The sequence below is a fragment of the Pseudophryne corroboree genome, chromosome 4 (genome assembly GCF_028390025.1).
Source record: "Pseudophryne corroboree isolate aPseCor3 chromosome 4, aPseCor3.hap2, whole genome shotgun sequence".
In the NCBI taxonomy this organism is placed as follows: Eukaryota; Metazoa; Chordata; class Amphibia; order Anura; family Myobatrachidae; genus Pseudophryne; species Pseudophryne corroboree.
In genome coordinates, this window is record NC_086447.1 from 815,494,346 (window position 1) to 815,515,331 (window position 20,986).

A 20,986-nucleotide genomic window follows, 5' to 3' on the forward strand; every position below is an offset into this window, starting at 1 on the left:
ACTGTATCTCTGCTTGTGCTGACTACACTGCGCAGGGGTTTGGGTAAGAGGTATTGTGCTGCTGCCATTGTACTGTGTTACCTGATACTGCAAGTTATATCATGTCTGCTTCTGAAGGTAACGGTTCTGGGGCTGAACACACTGCCGGTGTTGCTGACACCACATCACTATGAGGAGACTTCAGCAGCTGTGGGCTCTGGTTCTGGGGGCTCCTTGCCCCCCAGTGGGACTGTGGCATTGGGGGTACACAATGACCCACCATGGGCTACTTTCTCCACGCTTCTACATATGCTAGTTACTAAACTAACACCCCCTATGGGACCTCTTATGCCGGTGCAACCGTATGTGGTCCCCGCAGCTAACCCGCCATGGGCGGATAATTTATCTGCTCTATTGATGAAGTTGAACCAGTCCTTGACTAATAAAAAGTCTGACTCTCGCTCGCCTAAGACCAAGGGGTCATCTAAGCGAGCTCTTATCTTCTCACAATCCACTGCTGTCACTGACACCTCGTCTGATGAAGATGGCACTTACACTGACCCCACAGATTCTGACACAGATACTGCTGATGGGGAGGGTAGTTCACATGTGGATGTTCCTGATCTTTTGGAGGCTATTAAGTTAATTTTACAGATTACGGATGATCCCGAGCCATCCGACCCTCCTAAGAAACCAGATAGGTTCAAGCGTCAGAAGGTGGTTAAACATGTTTTACCTCACTCTGACCACCTAGTGGATATACGTCAGGAACCCTGGGGAAACCCGGGTAAGAAGTTTGTGCCTCAAAAGAAGATGCTGGCTCGCTATCCCCTCGCACCAGAGCTGTCTAAAAATTGGGAAACGCCTCCTCCTCCAGTGGTCTCACATGTGGCTAGGATGGTGGTTTCCTCAGCTCTACCTGTCATTACCATCACGTCTCTGAAAGAGCCTACAGATAAACGTGTGGAGGGTTGTCTGAAAGCGATTTACACCCTCACGGGTGCTGCACAAAGGCCCACTATTGCAGCGACATGGGCTGCAGAGGCTATTGAAGCATGGGCCCTAGAGTTAGAAGCTGAAATCTCTTCTGACCATGCTAGACAATGCTTGTCATATATTGTCACAGCTTCTCACTATATTAAAGAGGCGGCTTCTGATGCCTGTATCCTGGCAGCCAAGGCTTCTACTACATCAGTCCTGGCTCGCCGGATATTGTGGCTGAGATCCGGGTCTGTGGATCTGGACTCTAGAAAAACCCTGGAGGTACTCCCTTTCAAGGGAGATATTCTGTTTGGGGAGGACTTAAATAAGATAGTGGCTGACTTGGCTACTGCCAAAACTGCCTGTCTGCCAAGTACCGCTCCTTCTGTGTTGAAGGCTAAAGGTACGTCCTTTCGCCCCTTTCGTCCTTCAGGTAAAGCAAAAGGTCAGGCGTACAACAAGCAGGCCCGCACTTCCAAACCTGGTAAGCCGAAGCCCAAAAGAGCCTGGGCTGCCCGTCAGCCAGCTTCCAAGACCGATAAGCCTGCCACATGACGGAGCGGGCCTCACCCTGGGTGGGGGGCCTACTTCTAGGGTATACCCAGGAATGGTTGAAGACCACTTCAGATGCCTGGGTACGGGAAGTCGTCACTCAAGGTTACGTCATAGCCTTCAAAAACCGACCCCCTCATCGATTTTGCCGGACAGACGTCCCGTTGGACCAGGCAAAGGCAAAAACTCTACATTCGGTGGTACAGACCCTTCTGGATACAGGAGTCGTAGTACAGGTGCCTTTTGCTCAGAGGGGCCGGGGGTACTATTCTCCGCTGTTTCTAGTCCCGAAACCGAATGGGTCATCCCGGCCCATTCTCAACCTCAAGGCATTGAACAGGTTTGTGAAAGTTTCCAAGTTCCGTTTGGAAACCCTTCGCTCTATAGTTCTGGCCTTAGAACCTGGGGACTACATGGTCTCCCTGGACATACAGGATGCTTACCTGCATATTCCTATAGCAGTGTCACATCAGCAATACCTGAGGTTTGCGATTGGCAACCTCCATTACCAGTTTCGGGCGTTACCTTTTGGTTTAACTACGGCTCCGCGAGTCTCCACCAAAGTCATGGCGGTGATGACGGTGGTACTCCGCCATCAAGGGGTCAGGATACTGCCGTATCTGAACAACTTGTTAATCCTGGCAAATTCCCCAGAAATTCTCCTACGTCATCTGGATATGACTGTCCGGTTTCTACAAGCCCACAGGTGGCTCATCAACTGGAAGAAATCCTCCCTGGTCCCTGCTCAGAGCATGGTGCACCTGGGAGCGCTATTGGACACTCACAACCAGCGGTTGTTCTTGTCTCGGGAGAAAGTCCTGAAGCTTCAGGACAGGATTCGTTGCTTCCTTTCTCATCCGCAAGTGTCGATACATTTGGCGATGCAGGTGCTGGGCCTCATGGTGTCAGCATTCGACATGGTGGAGTATACTCAATTTAATTCTCGCCCCCTCCAGAGGCTGATTCTAGCCAAGTGGGACGGCCTGCCTCACCGGATCAGGTCTCACATGATCTCATTGACTCTGGAGGTCCGTCTGTCGCTGCACTGGTAGCTCCAGGACCAACGATTGTGCAGGGGCCGTCCCTTCTGGATATCCGACTGTGTCCTGTTGACGACAGATGCCAGTCTCAGAGGTTGGGGAGCGGTGCTGGAGCAACACTCCCTTCAGGGTCGGTGGACCAAGGAGGAATCTCTCCTCTCGATCAACATTCTGGAATTGCGGGCGGTCTTCAATGCGTTGAACCTGGCCCAGCATTTAATTCAGTACCGTCCTGTTCAAGTACATTCGGACAATGCCACCACAGTGGCTTACATAAATCATCAAGGTGGCACTCGAAGCCGTTTGGCAATGAAGGAAGTCTCACGGATTCTACATTGGGCGGAACGCCTTCTACCGGCCATATCGGCAATATTCATTCCGGGAGTCCTGAATTGGGAAGAGGACTTTCTCAGTCATCAGGACGTACATGCCGGCGAGTGGGGCCTCCATCCAGAAGTGTTTCAACTCCTAGTGGAAAAGTGGGGCCTTCCAGACGTAGATCTGATGGCGTCTCGACACAATCACAAGGTTCCGGTCTTCGGAGCAAGGACAAGGGATCCTCAAACAGCATTCGTGGATGCACTGGCGGTGCCGTGGAGGTTTCGGCTGCCGTACGTGTTCCCTCCGGTGTCACTCCTGCCCAGGGTACTTGGGAAATTCAAGCAAGAAAGAGGAATCCTGCTTCTCATAGCTCCAGCGTGGCCCAGATGGCACTGGTTCTCAGACCTGCAGGGCCTATCGTCAGAGCATCTAATTCTACTTCCACAACGCCCAGACCTCCTCGTTCAGGGCCCCTGTGTCTACCAGGACCTAGCCCGGCTATCTTTGACGGCGTGGCTCTTGAAGCTTCCGTCTTGAGGCCTAAAGAGTTTTCTGAAGCGGTCATTCAAACTATGTTGCGGGCCCGGAAACCAGCTTCTGCTCGGATTTACTATAGGGTCTGGCATTCTTACTTTGTTTGGTGCGCATCTAACGATTATGACGCTTCCAAGTTTAGTATAGCCAAGTTGTTGGCCTTTCTTCAGCAGGGCCTGGACTTAGGCCTGCGTCTGGCCTCCCTCAAGGTTCAAATGTCTGCCTTGTTGGTGTGAGAGAAAGATTGCGACCTTACCTGATGTGCATACCTTCACTCAGGGTATCCAATATCCCTATGTCCCGCCTGTGGCTCCTTGGGACTTGTCGGTGGTTTTGGAGGCGTTACAAGAGTCTCCGTTTGAACCTCTTGGTTCAGCTGATCTTAAGTGGCTTTCCCTTAAGGTGGTGTTTCTGCTGGCTATTTCTTCAGCTAGAAGAGTGTCGGATTTGGGTGCCTTGTCTTGTAGTTCACCATATCTGATATGTCACTGTGACCCGGCGGTTCTTAGGACTCGTCCCGGTTATTTGCCTAAGGTGGTTTCTTCGTTCCACCTTAATCAGGAGATTGTGGTTCCGGCCCTTGTCTCTCCTGATCTGTCTCCCAAAGAGCGGTCTTTGGATGTGGTACGGGCTCTCCGTATCTATGTGAAGAGAACTGCTTCTATTAGGAAATAAGATTCTCTCTTTGTGTTGTTTGGATTTCACAAACGCGGCTGGCCTGCTCACAAGCAAACTTTGGCCAGATGGATTAGAATGGTGATTGCACATGCTTATGTGTGGGTTGGTCTATCAGATCCTGCTCACATTACGGCCCATTCTACTCGGCCTGTTGGACCTTCTTGGGCGGCCCGCCGTGGTGCGACCCTTGAACAATTCTATGCATTCGATATTTCCGCTTCCCAGGATGCTTCCTTTGTACGCCGGGTTCTTGTGCCCGCTATAGTGCGTCCCCTCCCATAAGGAACTGCTTTAGGACATCCCCTATGTCTATCCTTGTGGAGCCCAATGTACCTCGCAGCAGAAAACGAATTTTATGGTAAGAACTTACCTTTGTTAAAACTCTTTCTGCGAGGTACACTGGGCTCCACAAGGCGCCCACCCTGACGTACTTAGCTTCTTTGGTTTGGTATGGCATTACCCGCTGATACTTCTACTGTCGTGAGAGTGTGGTGTATGTGGCTACTAACCGTTGTCGTCTCTTTTCCTACTACTGCATTGGGCTGGTTAACTAAAAACTGAGCTCCTGTGCAGGGAGGAGGGGTTATAGAGGAGGCGGCGCTATGCATTCTGGGAACAGTCAAAGCTTTTGAGCCTGTTGGTGCCTCGGATCAAGATCCTACTCTACACCCCTATGTCTTTCCTTGTGGAGCCCAGTGTACCTCGCAGAAAGAGTTTTAACAAAGGTAATTTCTTACCATAAAACTCGTTTTTTGTCTTAAATAATGCTGATATAATTAACAATGGTGGAACTACCTGCTTTATGGTGGTTGCAGCTGCTATGTTGGGCCAGATTCTCAGGGCAACTGGTGCCACCACACAGTGCACAAAATTTAAGGAGCTGCATGTGTGCCACCTGTCTACAGCTTGTGGAAAACTGCTGGATGCATCCTTAGGATACTCATGCCCAGCTTCCTGCTTCTGGCCTCATCTTTTGAAACTTCATGATGTCATTTGCACTGCGGTTAGGGGAGGAGCCCTCTTTAATATAATTGGGTTGAATGAGTTTTAAATAGAAGTTCTTGACCTAATTCAATCTTAAACAGTTTGTCAGTTACTAATAAAGTTTTTTAAAGAGTGGAGAAGAGGACTAGTGGAGAAGTTGTCCATAGCAACCAAGGTGCTTATAGCTAGTGTTTATCAAGTACATTCTGTAAAACGATGGGTAATAGCTTATTAGTTGCTTTGGACAACTTCTCCACTTTTATTCTGGGTGTGGGCCAGATTCCACAATCCAAGTCCCTGGCTTTCTGGAGCATTGAGGCAAGTCCAGTAGGAGAAACTTATACATTGGTCTCCTTATAAACTGGCTAGTGTATGTAATACAGTATTTATTCACACTGTGGATGGTTCATAGTATAGGTTATGTAAGGAAGACAGTCTAAAATACCAATTTTCAGTATCAAACATATTTCTCACATATCAATTACATAAGTGGTTAGGAAAAGGTTAAACATCCCATAATAAATATGCATACATAATATAACCAGTAGTAGACAGAACTGAGCTTTCTAAGGACATGTTTTCCAAGTTCATGTTTAGACACTTCTTGCTGGCAGCTACTCTGGTCTGGTGCGTGCACACAGCAGACTTGGTAGGAAAAGCTACCATGCGCAGTAGCTCTGTTCCATCTCATAAACTGCAAGTGACGGAAATGGCTCCAGTAAAATTATATTATACATTAATGCTATTTTTGGTATTGATTTGAGGCACTGGCTGGAGGGGATGCAGTCAGTTTACCGACAATCAAAATCACGACGGTCAAAATACCGACAGTAATTGACCGACGGTCAAAATCCTGACAAGGTCAAAATACCGACATAATGTCGACAGGTCGAAAAGTCGACATCAGTTTTTCATGATTTTTTTCATTGAAACCGACTTGTTCATACTTTACCATCCCAGTGGACCTGGAGGGGGAATATAATAGTGTGCTAAGCATAGCGAGCGCAGCTGTACAATTATTTGGTGCCCATGTCGACATACACACCAAAAAACAATGAAAACTTGTGTCTGTATTTTGACCTGTCGACATTTTACATGTCGATATTTTGACATTGTCTGTATTTTAAATGTCTGTATTTTGTCCATGTCGGGATTTTGACCTTGTCGGGATTTTGACAGTCTGTCAATTGCTGTCGGGATTTTGACCTTTCGTTATTTCATACCGATCTCGGCTGGAGCATGCGGGTTTACTGGGCAACTGGAAAACCCCATTGCATTTGCCTATGAGCGTTGTGCTTTTGATTGGCTGGTCACTGCTTCCTCACTTGCATATTATTTTGTATGAACATAATGTCTAGTACATTTAGAACAGTTTAAACATAAATGTCATTAATTAGTACAAATGACCCATAGTGCTTTACCATAAGTTGAAAAACTGTTTTAACTTCTCGTTTATTTAACATGTTCTAAATACTAATTTAAGGTTTTCCTATTTCCTTTTCTAGGTGACGAGAATTCAACAGCAGAGGTATGTTCATATTCATGTAAATGATACTGTGCGTTGCTGTACTTGTAAGGATACTGCGTTGGTGATTATTCTGTCATATCAGTACCCATGACACAGAAGTAGACAGACAGTTCTCTGAATATCATGGGAGTAAACAAATCGGGCTGTAACCGTGAAGCAAGGTCGATCTAAGTTGTGTTTTCTATGTTTCATAGACACCTGAAATACAGCAGTATCGTATGGATATAAATTAATGTATGCAGGGGCGCTTTAAGAAAGGAGGAGGCCCATGTGCTGCCACCTCCGTACGGGCCCCCTCCTCTCTGCAGGAGCGCTGTAGAGTCTGAGCACTAGAGGGCTCAGACTACTGCGCATGCGCAGATCTCCGGGAAAATGGCACGGTGGACATTTTCCAGAGATTTCTCTATTTTGCGCATTCGCAGAACTCTGTGAAAATGCCCGCTGCGCCATTTTCACAAGGTTTTAACAGCACCAGCATGGGTTTAATTTAACAGCATGGGACTCCGGAGGGGTGAGTATTAAAAAAATGGGTGCACCACACACACTGCACCCATTATAGAAACGCCAGTGAATATATGAGTAGTTAGTGTAGACTTTTAGGGAACTGTAAAAAATAATCTGTCCAGTGAAATAATTTACAGATGGAAGGGGCTTACTTAAATGGGGAGGGGCAGCCTGTGCTATTGAGATAGAAGGCTTGAGATTTTAAACTAGAAGCTATGGAATTTAGTAGCAGCATACAGGATAGTGTTCATCGGGTACAGGACAAAGTCAGGGGCAGTAGAGGAGGAGCTAAAAAAAAGGGGAAAGGAGGTACAAAAATGTAAAAGTAAAAAGTATATGTATGATATTAATTGCCAGAAGTCCAAACAAAATAGGAAAATCACAACTGGTAACTAATTTGTAATAATATATCAGGAATGGTAGGAAGGAAAGAAGGGCTTGTTCATATGTAAAAAGTTGTTTAGCTCCTCAGTGGAAGGAATAATGTGTAATCCTTATGAGGATAAAGACACCAGCAGAGTGTTAATTGGGGTATGTTAGAAGTCACCTAGCATAATCTATTGTACAGAATCCCAATTGTTGTTCTGAAGGGAAGGGACAGCAAATACAAATGTGGTTCTCCTTATGGATGATTTTAAACATAGCTGTATAAATGAACACAATGAAACTAGTGACTTTGGCAATGGTTTACGATTTGTATGGATTTTAAAGACAGGGTGGTATTGAATTAGCTCCGATAATTTCGGAGTTATTGAATTCGCCCTCGTGCATATTCAATTGCCGGACGTTTTTGCCTGTTTTTAAGGCATTTGACCAATACCTTTTCACTTTTTTCTAGTAAGAAGGCATTGGTGAAAAATGCCTCAAAATCTGCGAAAATGTTCCACGTTTTCACCAGCGGAGGTGCGAATACAAGTGGATACATAAATCCTCATGTTTTTCGCTCCTGCCGAATTTTTCACCTAGGCGAAAAAAGGGCCCTGCTATTGAATAGGGCCGTTTCCCCTTTCGCTCTAAAAAATAGGGAAAAGTGCATTTTTTTAAAATAGGGAAAAGTGCATTTTTTTCCGCCTAGGCGGAAAACATCCCTAATTAAATACCCCACATAGGGGTAAATGTAATACGGTATGAGAAGTTGGTGGTGCAAGAGATTGTGCGAGAATGCTTGTATTTTTAAAGTGGTAAGTCATTCACAATATATATACAGCTTCCGCACCTCCAGCCTCCAACATTTTCCTTCAATTTCCGTTAATGTAAGGAAGCTACAAGTTATTAATTTTAGGAGGACTGATTTGAATCATTTTAGAGAAGCATTGAAGCTTGTAGACTGGACAAGCTTTTTCTCACAGCAATATAGACTTTAAATTGTTAAAAACTAAAAAAAAATACAAAAAAATTGTAGAAAAGTAGCAAAATATGTAAAAAGAAAGTCAGGTTTGCAAAGATTGAAGCTGGAGAATAGATTGGTAAAGATAACACAGCTCAAATCCTAGAATGTTCTTCAAGTACAGAAAACTACAAGAAAATAAAAACAGTGATAGTTAAATACATTTAAAGATAAAAGAAACATTAATGTAAAAATGTAATAAGAAAGCTATAGAGATATCCATTTATGTAACACATTGATCGCCGTACAGTCAGACCGGGTAGACAGATTGTTGGGAGGGGCTAGTAAAGACCCGGCGGTCTTGGTGCATGTTGGCACCAATGACAAAGTTAGTGGTAGGTGGGATGTCCTTAAGAAAGACTATAGGGAATTATGCAAGAAACTTAAGGCAAGGACATCTAGGGTAATATTCTCTGAAATATTACCAGTGCCACGCACTAGCCCAGGAAGGCAGAGGGAGATTAGGGAGGTAAATGTATGGCTTATAGACTGGTGTAGGAAGGAGGGGTTTGTGTTCTGCGAAAACTGGGCGGACTTCTTAGTCAGGCGCCATCTTTTTTGTTGCGATGGATTGCACCTGAATGAGGAGGGGACAGCGGCGCTGGGGGGCAGGATGGTTAGAAGGTTGGAGGAGCTTTTAAACTAGGAGCCTGGGGTGAGGGTTTAGCTAGAAGCTATGGGTCAATCAGTGAGAACAGCAAGGATGGGGGTAGTGAACAAATTGGGGGTGGAGAAGGGGGGAGCGAAAGATAAGTCGGCAAGGACAAGGGTATTTGCATGTGTAATTATTGACACTGGAAATACAGACACAAGTATTGCCCAATATATTCCCAATTCATTACCTAAAGACGATTGTGGCGCAACAATACGGTATATAGGAAATGATGCCCATAGCATAAGGGAAGATACTAACATCGGGGGGGGGGGCTTAGCAAGTCTTAATAGATCAAATAGAGATATTAATGAGAGAGGCTGTCCTACCTCTATGACTGTTATCACCCAGTTTGTTATTGTTATTTCAAATTGTAAAGCGCAACGGAATTTGCTGCGCTATATAAAAAACTGTTAATAAATAAAATAAATAAATATGTATGATGGGGAGAAAGGGAGGGAGGAGATTAACAGTCGGTTAGGTTAATTCTAGACAAGGCGCTGGAAAATATAGATAAGTCACCAATAAAACAAACCTCCAGGGGAGATACTAAGCTAAATTGTATGCTTGCGAATGCAAGAAGCCTATCAGGGAAAATGGGGGAATTGGAAAGGCTTGTATCACAGTCTCAGTGTGATATTATAGGTATTACGGAAACATGGTGGGACGACTATCACGACTGGGTTGCAAATTTGGAGGGATTTTCTCTTTTCAGGAGGGACAGGGTTACCAAAAGGGGAGGAGGGGTATGTCTCTTTGTTAAACCATCTCTAAAACCAATCTTAATTGATGGTATTTACGAGGGGGCTGGAGATAACGGAGTTGCTATGGGTTGAGATCACAAGTGGGTGCATTGAAGCAAAGAAACTAGTCATGGGCACGTGCTACAAGCAACCGGATATCAGCGTTCATGACAAGGAACAACTTTTACAACAAATTGAAAGTGCTGTGGGAATGGGGGACATCCTAGTGTTAGGTGATTTTTAACTATCCTGATACAAATTGGAGTAACAATTCACGTGTAAAAACTAGGAGCAGCAGGTTCTTAAATACATTAAAGGACCAATACTTGACTCAATTAGTCAAGGACCCAACTAGAGGTAAAACTATTCTGGACCTTGTTATTACCAATAATGTGGACATTATGTCAAACACTAAAGTTGGGGAGACCTTGGGAAACAGTGATCACTATATGATCTCATTCGACATCAGTTTCAAGAAACATAGCTATAAGGGAGCGACCAAAACATTTAACTTTAGAAAGGCTAACTTCAATCTGCTGAGACGGGCACTAAACGACATTGACTGGGAAGTTTTGTTTCAAGGCAAGGACACATCAGAAATGTGGGATGCTTTAAAATGGTTGCTCGAAAGCAATATTCACAAATTCATTCCCATGAGCAGTAAACGCAGGAGTACTAAGCACAAACCAGTGTGGCTCAATAAGGAGGTCAAGGAAGCAATGGCTAATAAGAGGCGTGCTATCAAAACATTTAAATCTAATGGAGATGAGGATTCATTCCAGTATTACAAGGAATGCAATAAAAGATTAAAAAAAGTAATAAGAGCAGCTGAAATTGTAAACGAAAAGCAAATCGCTATAGAGAGTAAAACCAATCCTAAAAAGTTTTATAAATATATAAACAGTAAAAGTTAAAGAAGGAGAACATAGGCCCATTAAAAGATGAATTGGGAGCTTTGATAAATGACGACAAATTAAAAGAAATATTGAACAACTTTTTTTCCTCAGTATTCTCCAGGGAGGACGAGCCGGTGACAGTAGTGCATAGCAACAGGGAAGTTAATGACTCGTGGCTTGAGGCTTGTTTAAGTGAGGAAGTAATCCTGGAGAGACTAAGCAAGGTAAAGATTAATAAATCACCAGGCCCAGACGGTTTTCATCCGAGGGTTATTAGGGAGCTTAGGTCACAGCTAGCAAAACCCCTATACTTGATTTTCCATAGTTCAATTAGATCAGGCATGGTACCAAAGGATTAGCGCATAGCTGAGGTAGTGCCTTTATTTAAAAAGGGAACAAAAAGCAATCCTGGAAACTATAGACCAGTTAGTTTAACCTCACTAGTGGGTAAAATATTGGAAGGCATTTTGAGGGATAGCATAGAGGAGCACCTACAGGCTACTAAGTTTATTAGCAAAAGTCAGCATGAGTTTGTAAGGGACAGATCATGTCAAACCAACTTAATTAGCTTCTACGAGGAAGGGAGCGAGAATCTAGATCAGGGAAAAGCAGTGGACGTGGTGTATTTAGATTTTGCAATAGCCTTTGATACAGTGCCTCATAGGAGACTGATCAACAAATTAAGGGAACTTGGCCTAGGATATACTATTTGTAGATGGATAAGTAATTGGCTGGATAACAGAGTACAACGAGTAGTGGTCAATGGGATGCTCTCCAGCTGGGCACAAGTAGTCAGCGGAATACCACAAGGGTCCGTTCTTGGCCCACTGCTGTTCACTATATTTATCAATGATCTAGGAATAGGCCTGGAAAGCACAGTTTCAATCTTTGTAGATGATACTAAACTGTGTAAGGTAATTAATTCAGAAGGCGATGTGGAGTCTCTACAGAATGACTTATTTAAACTTCAAACCTGGGCGTCTAAATGGAGAATGAGGTTCAATATAGAAAAATGCAAAGTTATGCATTTTGGGACAAAAAACACACTTGCATCCTATACTCTAGATGGGGAAAATATAGGGGTAACTATGTTGGAAGATTTGGGGGTGCTCATAGAGAATAGGCTTAATAACAGTACACAATGTCAAATTGCAGCAAAGAAGGCAAGTAAAGTGCTTGTGTGCATTAAACGGGGCATTGAGACAAGGGACGCGGATGTAATCCTGCCACTGTACAAATCATTGGTACAGCCGCACCTGGAATATTGTGTTCAGTTCTGGGCACCGTATTATAAAAAAGATATCGGGGAACTAGAAAGAGTTCAAAGAAGAGCTACTAAATTGATTAAAGGGTTAGAAACACTGGAGTACGAGGAAAGGCTTAATAGGTTAAATAATTATGTATACACTAGAAAAGATATTATTAATATCTTCAAATATGTAAAGGGTCATTACAAGGAGCTAGCAGCAGATTTGTTTATTAAAAGAACTCTGTATAGGACACGTGGGCACTCAATGAGGCTAGAGGAGAGAAAATTCCGTACACATCGTAGGAAAGGGTTCTTCACGGTAAGGGCAATTAAGATTTGGAACTCCCTGTTGGAGAAGGTGATAATGGCAGACTCTGTAAACGCATTTGAAAATGGATTGGACAAATTTCTAACTGGAAAATGTATCCAGGGCTATAGCATTTAACATATTGACATTCAATTATATGGGTAAGATTCATAGCTGTCAATTAGTACTAAACCATTACTCCAGCAAGTGCATGATAATATGAACATCTTAACACAGAATACAGGTTGACCCTGATGGGCATTTTGCCGCTTTTCAACCACACTGACTATGTAATCGAATAAAGCTGAAGATACCTTATGTTTGGAACCTGTTTATAGTTTTAGAAGTCTAAAGAATGGGTCAGGTCAGCACTAGCAAATTTTCACACCATTGTGTAAGTGATAACACAAGGTTGTAAATATGTGTTTGAAATGTATTTCAACTCTTTGAGCAGCTTTGTAGTGTCACTGAAGGGGAAAACATATGATTTCCAGCAATGTGCTTCAGGAGAACGAAGAGTTTCTTATGCATTGACTGAAGTTGAGACTGTGCTGCCGTTGTACATAATCAACTTCCTTTTCAGGGAAGTAATACATCCTTTCCGTATGCTTTGTGATAGGAGGGCTGACAGAGGAAATGATATTGCACACCCGAACATAAAATATGTCTTCTTTCTTCTGTAGAGGCCATATTTTGATTGACAAAGGGGCAACATTTCAAAGTGATATGTGTATTAAGGAATGAGATAGAATTTGTTTCCACATACACTTCACATAAAAACGGAGCATCAGGAGTGGCATTTCCGAGCAATTTTTCTAAACTTTGACCCTCTATATCTAAAAAACTAAGAGGCCTATAGAAAAAATAGTATAGTATCAAGTGTACAAAGTTTCATTAAAATCTGAGTTAATGGGTGTCATAATGAAATTTTTCTGGGTGATTTGACATGGAATGAACCTGTTAGTAGATACAAAGTGGTCTAATGGGTTGTGGTCAACTGGTGACAGAGTCCGCAAGTCCATGACTGCATGATGTTGAGCTTGAAGATATTTTAGAGGAAAGTGTCTAACCATGTTACACTTTTTTTTTTAAATCAAAAGTTTATTTTATTGAAGCTTGACATAAATTTACATAGAAACTATTATCGTTTGCATGTAGAATGTCACACTCATTGTGAGCAATTATCCAGAATACAGTAATAGTGGTTCAATCATACATTTTCACAATGGTGTTTTCCAAAAGGCAAAAAGAAAACCAAATGGAATAAAATACAATCTTGTTCATATACACGTGTCTCGTGTACTGTGTTTTTAAAACACTTCCACACTAATTCCTTAACCATCTGTGATAAGGTCTCTACATAACTTTCCAATGTCTTAAAGAATTTTTAGTGAATTTCTATTTTTTGCAATGAGACCTCTAGCCATTCCATTCTGAATATGTAAAAAAAAGTTTCCCCAAAATGAGTGAAAATGGAGGGGCTGCAGGTTGTATCCACATCTAGAGGATGCATTTTTTTTACCACAGCTGACACAATTATCAGCAGTTTTCAAACACCTTGTGCTACTCAAGTTCCCTCAGGTGTAATACTAAATATTGCCCATTCAGTAGTTAAAGGCAAACAGTTTACTAAATGACGATTTACATATCCCCATATCAGGACCCAAAATCTCATTATTGGGACTTCCCCATAAGAACCATTTTATACTTTATGATAGCTTGTGAGAATGTCAAGGTCTTTCATGTTGATTTGTTAATAACAGCTTCCCTATTCTGAAAATTCAGGTTGTGTAGCAAAGCAAGAAACATGGAAATGTAGGGATTCATTTTATTTTTATGTCTCAAATTATTATTATTATTATTATTTACTTTAGTTCAAGCTACTGTCACATACGACAGTCTTAAAGGATAACAAGGGGAATGTTTCTATTGTAATCTTACCATGAGCTGTGGAAATTAATGTTTTTTGCACAGTGTGTCAAACAGCAACATTTCTGTTCCTGCAGCTGATAAATAGCTGCATGCAGGACAACAGCTAAAGGAAAGATGTGCTTCATAGAAGTCTGTTATTTCTCCTGCACCTGTCACACAATCAGATAAATTGCTGCTGAAAAATGGTTATGATACTTTGGTAAGCCTTTCTGGTAGTGGTTTTCCCCAACGCTCTGTAATATTAAAGAGTGAAAAGCTCAAGTGTCACATTGCCCTAAAGTCGAAAGGAAACAAGACAAACACTAGGTGTCAGGTGTGCATAGGGGCAAATTGATAGAAATTGTGATGGTTTGAAAGGCAATTAGCATAGACAAAATAGCTAAGAGCGGTTACAAAATGCTCCTCTGATTAAATACGTTTCCATCCACCTCTAAGTTTGAGAATTTAGAAGAGAATCTGATTGAATGAGGCAGAGAGTTCCGGAGAAGAGGTGCAGCTCTAAGAGGTTCTCTATGAGAGAAGGTAATAGGAGGAGAGCTTGTAAGAAGCTGATGATGGGATGAGAACTGCACGTGACTTGAAGTATACTTAGTAATGATGAGCATATGTAGGCTGGGGTAAAAAAAAAATTATGATAATATTTTTGCAATTATATCTCAAAGAAAGCAGGGATCCATGATCATCTATACATTTGCTCCTGTTTTTTTTATTTGTATTTAATATTAATACTTTTAAGTAATATAGATATAAAACGGGTTGGGTATGTGTTACCGGCGGCTGGGATCCTGGTGGTCAGCATCCCAACGCCGGGATCCCGGCCACAGAATGCCAGTGGGCGGGTGCAAGCACAACAAAGCCCCTTGCAGGCTCACTGCACTCGCCACGCTGCACCACAGGTTCTATTCCCACTCTATGGGTGTCGTGGACACCCACGAGTGGGAAAAGTCCCTTTTAATCGGCATGCCAACTGTCGGGATTATCAATGTTTGGGATGCAGAGGGAGGTCACATAACTACATCCCTATAAAACATTCCTGCAACAGTGCTGTTCCATTTCTTTAATACTTTTTCTACATGTGCTTATTGTGTTCTGTTGCTGCAGTGTACCTCTACAGTAGACGTGTGTTTTTGTTTTTCAGGAGACAGTTGGCAGTGACTCCCTGAAAGTGGTGCACTTTGGCCTGGTGTGACCAGAACAGACTACAGAACAAGATGTCATCTTTAATAATCATTCATTTTGTCAAATTTTCCACTGTGCTTTTGATGGTGTAAATTTATAGTATATTCATAGAAATATATATATATATTTTTTGTAAGTTATTTTCAAAGAGTAAATAAAAATATGCAAAGTGTACATCCGGTTTAATAGTAGTCCTTGTGCAGAGCCGGCCATAGGCATAGGCAAACTAGGCAATTGCCTAGGGCATTTGATATGCCTAGGGGCATCATCAGCTTCTGCTGATTAAAATGATATGCGGCATGCCTATATTCTGTATGTAGCATTTCATATGCAGATACAGCCACAGTCTCACACAGTATATAGGCATGCTGCATATCAGTTTAATCAGCAGAAGCTGCTTGTGCATCCTAGTCACATAGCAATGCAAATAAGATGCATTTTCATTAAAAAAAAAAGGTACCCGACGTTAGCATTGATGCAAGATTTGTGAGGACACATCTGTATCCAAGCAGAGGCAGAGGTCACAGTGTTGGTGGAAGTGTGAGTGCTGTGTGCATGTGAGTGGGTTGGTTGTGCAGTAGTGTTCAGAATATGTGTAAGGAGCATTATGTGTGTCATGTAAAAATGCTTTAATAATGTGCAACATATGTGTAAAGGGCCACTGTGTGTGTCATTATGTGTATAAGGGCATTAATAATGTGCGGCATATGTGTAACAGGGTACTACTTTATGTGTGTCATTATGTGTATAGGGGCACTAATAATGTGCAGCAAATGTGTAGGGGGCACTATGTGTGTCATTATGTGTATAAGGGCATTAATAATGTGGCATATGTGTAAGGGACATTATGTGTAAAAGGGCATTAATAAAGGTTGTTATAATGTGTAAGGTGCATTATGTTTATAAGGACATTAATGTGTCTCATATGTGTAAGGGGCATTACTGTGTGGAATTGTGTATAAATGCATTACTAATGTGTGGCATTATGTGTATAAGGTGCTCTACTATGTGCATAGGCGTGCGCAGCACATTTTATAAGGGGGTGCACGACTGGAGTGGCGTGCCTAGCACCATATATTAGCAGTCAGAGAGAAAGAGGGAGAAAAATAGAGGTGAGACAGAGGGTTGAGAGAGAGGGCCAGGGTAGAAAGGGGGTACAGGTGGCACTGTGTACCTCGTTCTGTCACCGTACCCCCTAGTACAAGCATTACTGAATGTGTGTGTCCCTTCAGTACAAGAGGCACTGGGTACCTGAGGCAGTGGCGGGTCCCCCTTTCAGCACCGGCAGCAGCGGTCCCCCTCTTCTGGTTTCCGTTGGAGTGTGATGTCGGGCAACAGGATCAGAGAGGAGAAGAAAAGGTGAGAGGAGGGGCTGGATCGCCTCCTCCTACTAGTACTGCGTTGACGGGTGTGGCCCGTCAAAAGGGGGCATGCCCTTCAGTGTAGTTTAACACACCATATAACCCTTATATACATTATGCATAATAATAGTAGGACCCCTTATACTATCTAGTACTGGTGCCCCTTTCACATTATAGCACACGGTATGAGCCGAAATTCACTTTATAGCACACAGTATGAGCCGAAATTCACAATATAGTACAAGGTATGAGCCGAAATTCACATTATAGCACACAGTATGAGCCGAAATTCACATTATAGCACACGGTATGAGCCGAAATTCACATTATAGCACACGGTACAAGCCGAAATTCACTTTATAGCACACGGTATATATATATATATAAGTAATGTCCCTTCTTTTATACAGAATTTTATCCCCCCCACCGACTCTCACCCTGAATCAGGCAGGAGGGCTCAGCTGGACACAGGCAGCAGCGTCTAGTCTTAGGCTCCAGTCTTGGCGTGTGTCGGCCGGGCTGTAGGAAATGGCAGGGCAGGGCACACTCATGGAGTCACTGGAGAGAGACTGAGCGCGGGCGGAAGCCGGGAGGACAGTGCAGGGCGGGCAGGGAGGAAGGGCGCAGGGTGCAAGGCAGTCACTGGGATCATGGCGGCGGCTGGGCTGTGCGGCCAGCCACCCCAGGGCCGGCCCTAGCGTGATTATTTTGGTATGCGAAAATATATTTTGGCACCCCTTAGTAAAATATATAGGGATGTGGCTTCATGGGGAAGGGGCATGGCCACAGAATAGTATCAATTCACATTACACTGCACAGAAATGCCCAATATACATGCTACGCCACAAAAGAGCCCCTTATACATGCTACGCCACACCACAGTAGAGCCGCTTATACTCGTTACAGCACAGTAGAGACGCTTATACACGTTACAGCACAGTAGAGCCGGTTATACACGTTACACCACAGTAGAGCAGCTTATACACGTTACACCACAGTAGAGCCGCTTATACACGGTACAGCACAGTAGAGCCGGTTACACACGTTACAGCACAGTAGTATACATGTTACACTACAGGAGGGTAGTGCACCGAAGGCGGCGCAGTGTGACAGGAGAGAGGAGGCAGCAGGGTCTGGCAGTGGTTTAGTGTGGGCATGGAGTCCGGCTGCTGGGAGATTAGTGGTAGAACAGTGACTGTAGCGCACCCTTATCAGTCCTGCACTCTATGCAGCTGTGTAGTCGGCGTATGCGTAGGGTGTACAGAACCCCCCCCCCCTACCTCCCAGGTAATATTAGTGTACAACCCATCTCCTATACATTACTATATCACCAACCCACCACAGCTGCCCAGGTAATATTAGTATGCACCCCCTCACACACACCATGACCACCCACCTTTCCAGACAAAAGGAATAAGCCCAGGTACTTACCACTGCCTGCAGGGTGGCTGTGCTCTCCTCACACACTGGCTGCTGCAGGGGAGAAGCCAGAACAGGACAGGCCAGGGCAGGAGGCGGGGACTCGGGAGCACATTGTTGTTGTACCCAGTGCCAGGGCTGACTCCAGTCCCCAGCTCCTGTGTTCATCAGTTTCATTCTGCAGGGGGACCCAGTCACAAGAGCAGAGTCTGAGTGGGACACTGCACCTGTAGCAGGCACAGGTGCTGACAGTGCAGGGGATAGTGTCACATGGGCTGGCTCACATGTCACCTCCTGTAGGGGAAGTGAGAGGAACGGGAGGGGGCAGAGACTGGGAGGAGTAGACAAAGGACGGATGGCACATGTGGAAGGAGAGGGGAGAATCAGTGTGACAGTGCCCCGGGCAGCGCAGTGTGACAGGGGAGAGGAGGCAGCAGGGTCCGGCAGCAGTGTAGTGCAGGCGTGGAGGAGGCCTGTTGCTGGGAGGTTAGTGGGAGAGAACACTGACTGCAGCAGCGCCCTCATCAGTCCCGTGCTCTACGCAGCCGCGTAGTCGGTGTATGCATAGGGCCGGGCCTGAGCCACCCACAAGCCACTACAACTCTGTCTGAACGGCGGCGGCGCAGTGGGAGGGGGCCGGGCAGTGATGCGCAGCAGGTGATCCAGTCATCGCTGTCTGTGTGCTGCTGTAGTAGCACTGCTACAACAGCAGCACACAGACAGCGATGATCGGATCGCAGGCATGACGTGCGGGGGGTGCCGGACATTAGGGGGTGCCTGTGCGCACCAGGCACCCCCCGTGCGCACGCCTATGACTATGTGGCGTTGCGTATAAAAAGGGCACTACTGTGTCGTCTAATGTGAATAAAGAGCAATAAGGTATGGTGTAATGTGAATAAGGAGCAATTCAGTGTGATGTAATGTGAATAAGGGGCTCTACTGTGAGGAGTAACGTTTATAAGGTAAAGTGATACTACTGTGGGATGTAATATGAATTATGGACACTATCGCAAGATAAAATGTGAATAAAGTTGCAGTACTGTGTGGCGTAATTGGAATTGGGTTTACTATTGTGTGGCCATGCCCCTTCCCAGCAAGAAGATGCCCTTTTTTGGGCTGTGCGTCAAATGTGCGAACTGTTCCTATTTAAAATATAGGGGGTACAAGGACTGCTATGGGTGAGGGGTAATGGTGCTGGGAAAGAGGTGCAAGGTAAGAGGCAGAACCAGCGGTGGTGCTAGGGGGCACCAGCCAAAATCTTGCCTACGGCATCATATTGGTTAGGGCCGGCTCTGTCCTTGTGTACTGTATTGAGGATGAAGGACTCACAGTGGAAGTAGCCATTGTGGGTTGGATAAATATTCATGTGTTACAGTCTGTTGGTTTACTAGTAGGAAGCAGCGACAACATTGAGATATGAAGAAATTATGTTCACCAAGGGTTCAACGTAGAGTTAATTAGAATAAAAACAAATTCATTATGTAACACCGCCTTTTGTAATTTCATGTGGGGTTGAAAAGGGGTATTTTACAATGTTTTATAATACGCCACTATTGTTTTGTATTTGTGGTACTATTGGTTCCTGTTCTAGATGTTGTAAGCACTGAAATCCTGTTCATTTGCACTGTGTTGGTTTTGAGGTATCCCCTAAATATAACTTCATTTTAATGGCACACGTGAACCAAAGTGAAGAGAGATCTGCTAGCTCAGAACCTGATCTACCTGTGTGCATGTAGCCTAAATTAGAAATCAATGACCTATTTCACTACTATGCAACTATGTAATTGGACAAGGTCAAATGAATGTTCTAATTGTATAGTTAACAGGCAAACCAATGTGTCTCCTTATGTGTGTGTAGTTACATAGTATTGCCTTTTAACTGTGCAGCAGCTTTATGTCACTATAGTAAGTGGTGAAACGTTGATGTCATTAGCATGTAACTGTGCTGGAAAAGAAAACTCCATCACCCGATACGATATTTTGCATTTCCTGCAAATTATATCTCTGTTCTAGCAATCCACCCTTGTAATGCAGATTTGACTTCCACTTAAGTGGGTGAAAGGCATTCTATTGAGATACTAGGAGATAACATCTTCCTTCAGAATACCTCCATGAAAGAGCAGGCGTTCGCAGGCAGAAGCATTCTGTTAAGAAAGCTCTCAATTTTCCTAATCTAGAACTATAATCTTGCTCAAATAACCATTATTTTTCCTTTAAGAAACATATAAAGTCCTTTTATCCCCATTCCAATTTGATCTTACTTTTGGCTCCCAACAGAAATTATGCATAAGTGTTAACCTTTCTCTTCTATTATACAATTCTGTGAAATGAAAGAAATGAGAGATATTATTTTCCTTTTATTCACTATGATATCATTTTCATTTTGCATGCAGGAGAACGGCTGATAAATGTTTTTCTTTTATTGGTATATGTGAATCATTCTTTAAAGCCTGTTTGCAGAAAAATAATTTGCTTTTTTATATTTATTAGTGGGCATTAGACTTGGCCGCGGAACCTTTGTGCCGCCTTATATGTAAACAAATAATTTGTGAATCGTAACAATTGAAAAATATTTTGTACCATGATGTATAGAATTCTTACTGCTCATTATAATATGCTGTATTCTGCGCCAATGAAATTATAGACTTGCTCTATCTTTCAAGATTCAATTATTCATAGCCTTAACAATAAATTGACCAGCAACAGGGCAGTGCTAGGTATAAACTATCAGTTGGCTTCTTAACAATAAATGTTGTGGGT

General features: G+C 43.6%; 1 protein-coding gene and 1 long non-coding RNA gene across 12 annotated transcripts in view; one reads left to right on the forward strand and one right to left on the reverse strand.

Annotated features, from left to right (window-relative positions):
* The window catches only part of WDPCP (WD repeat containing planar cell polarity effector), an 804,278-nt gene extending 788,655 nt beyond the window's left edge, over positions 1-15,623 (forward strand). For 6 of the 11 annotated variants that reach the window (XM_063918450.1, XM_063918455.1, XM_063918457.1 and 3 more), the window contains 2 exons: positions 6,575-6,597; positions 15,406-15,621. In XM_063918450.1, coding sequence (XP_063774520.1) covers positions 6,575-6,597; positions 15,406-15,456 — 74 coding nt within the window. In that variant the 3' untranslated portion in view covers positions 15,457-15,621. Of the gene's footprint in view, positions 1-6,574; positions 6,598-15,405 lie in introns of all 11 variants that reach the window. The other 5 variants (XM_063918456.1, XM_063918460.1, XM_063918461.1 and 2 more) reach the window with 4 other exon arrangements.
* The window catches only part of LOC134910437 (uncharacterized), a 279,069-nt gene that overhangs the window by 97,306 nt on the left and 160,777 nt on the right, over positions 1-20,986 (reverse strand). The window lies entirely within an intron of this gene.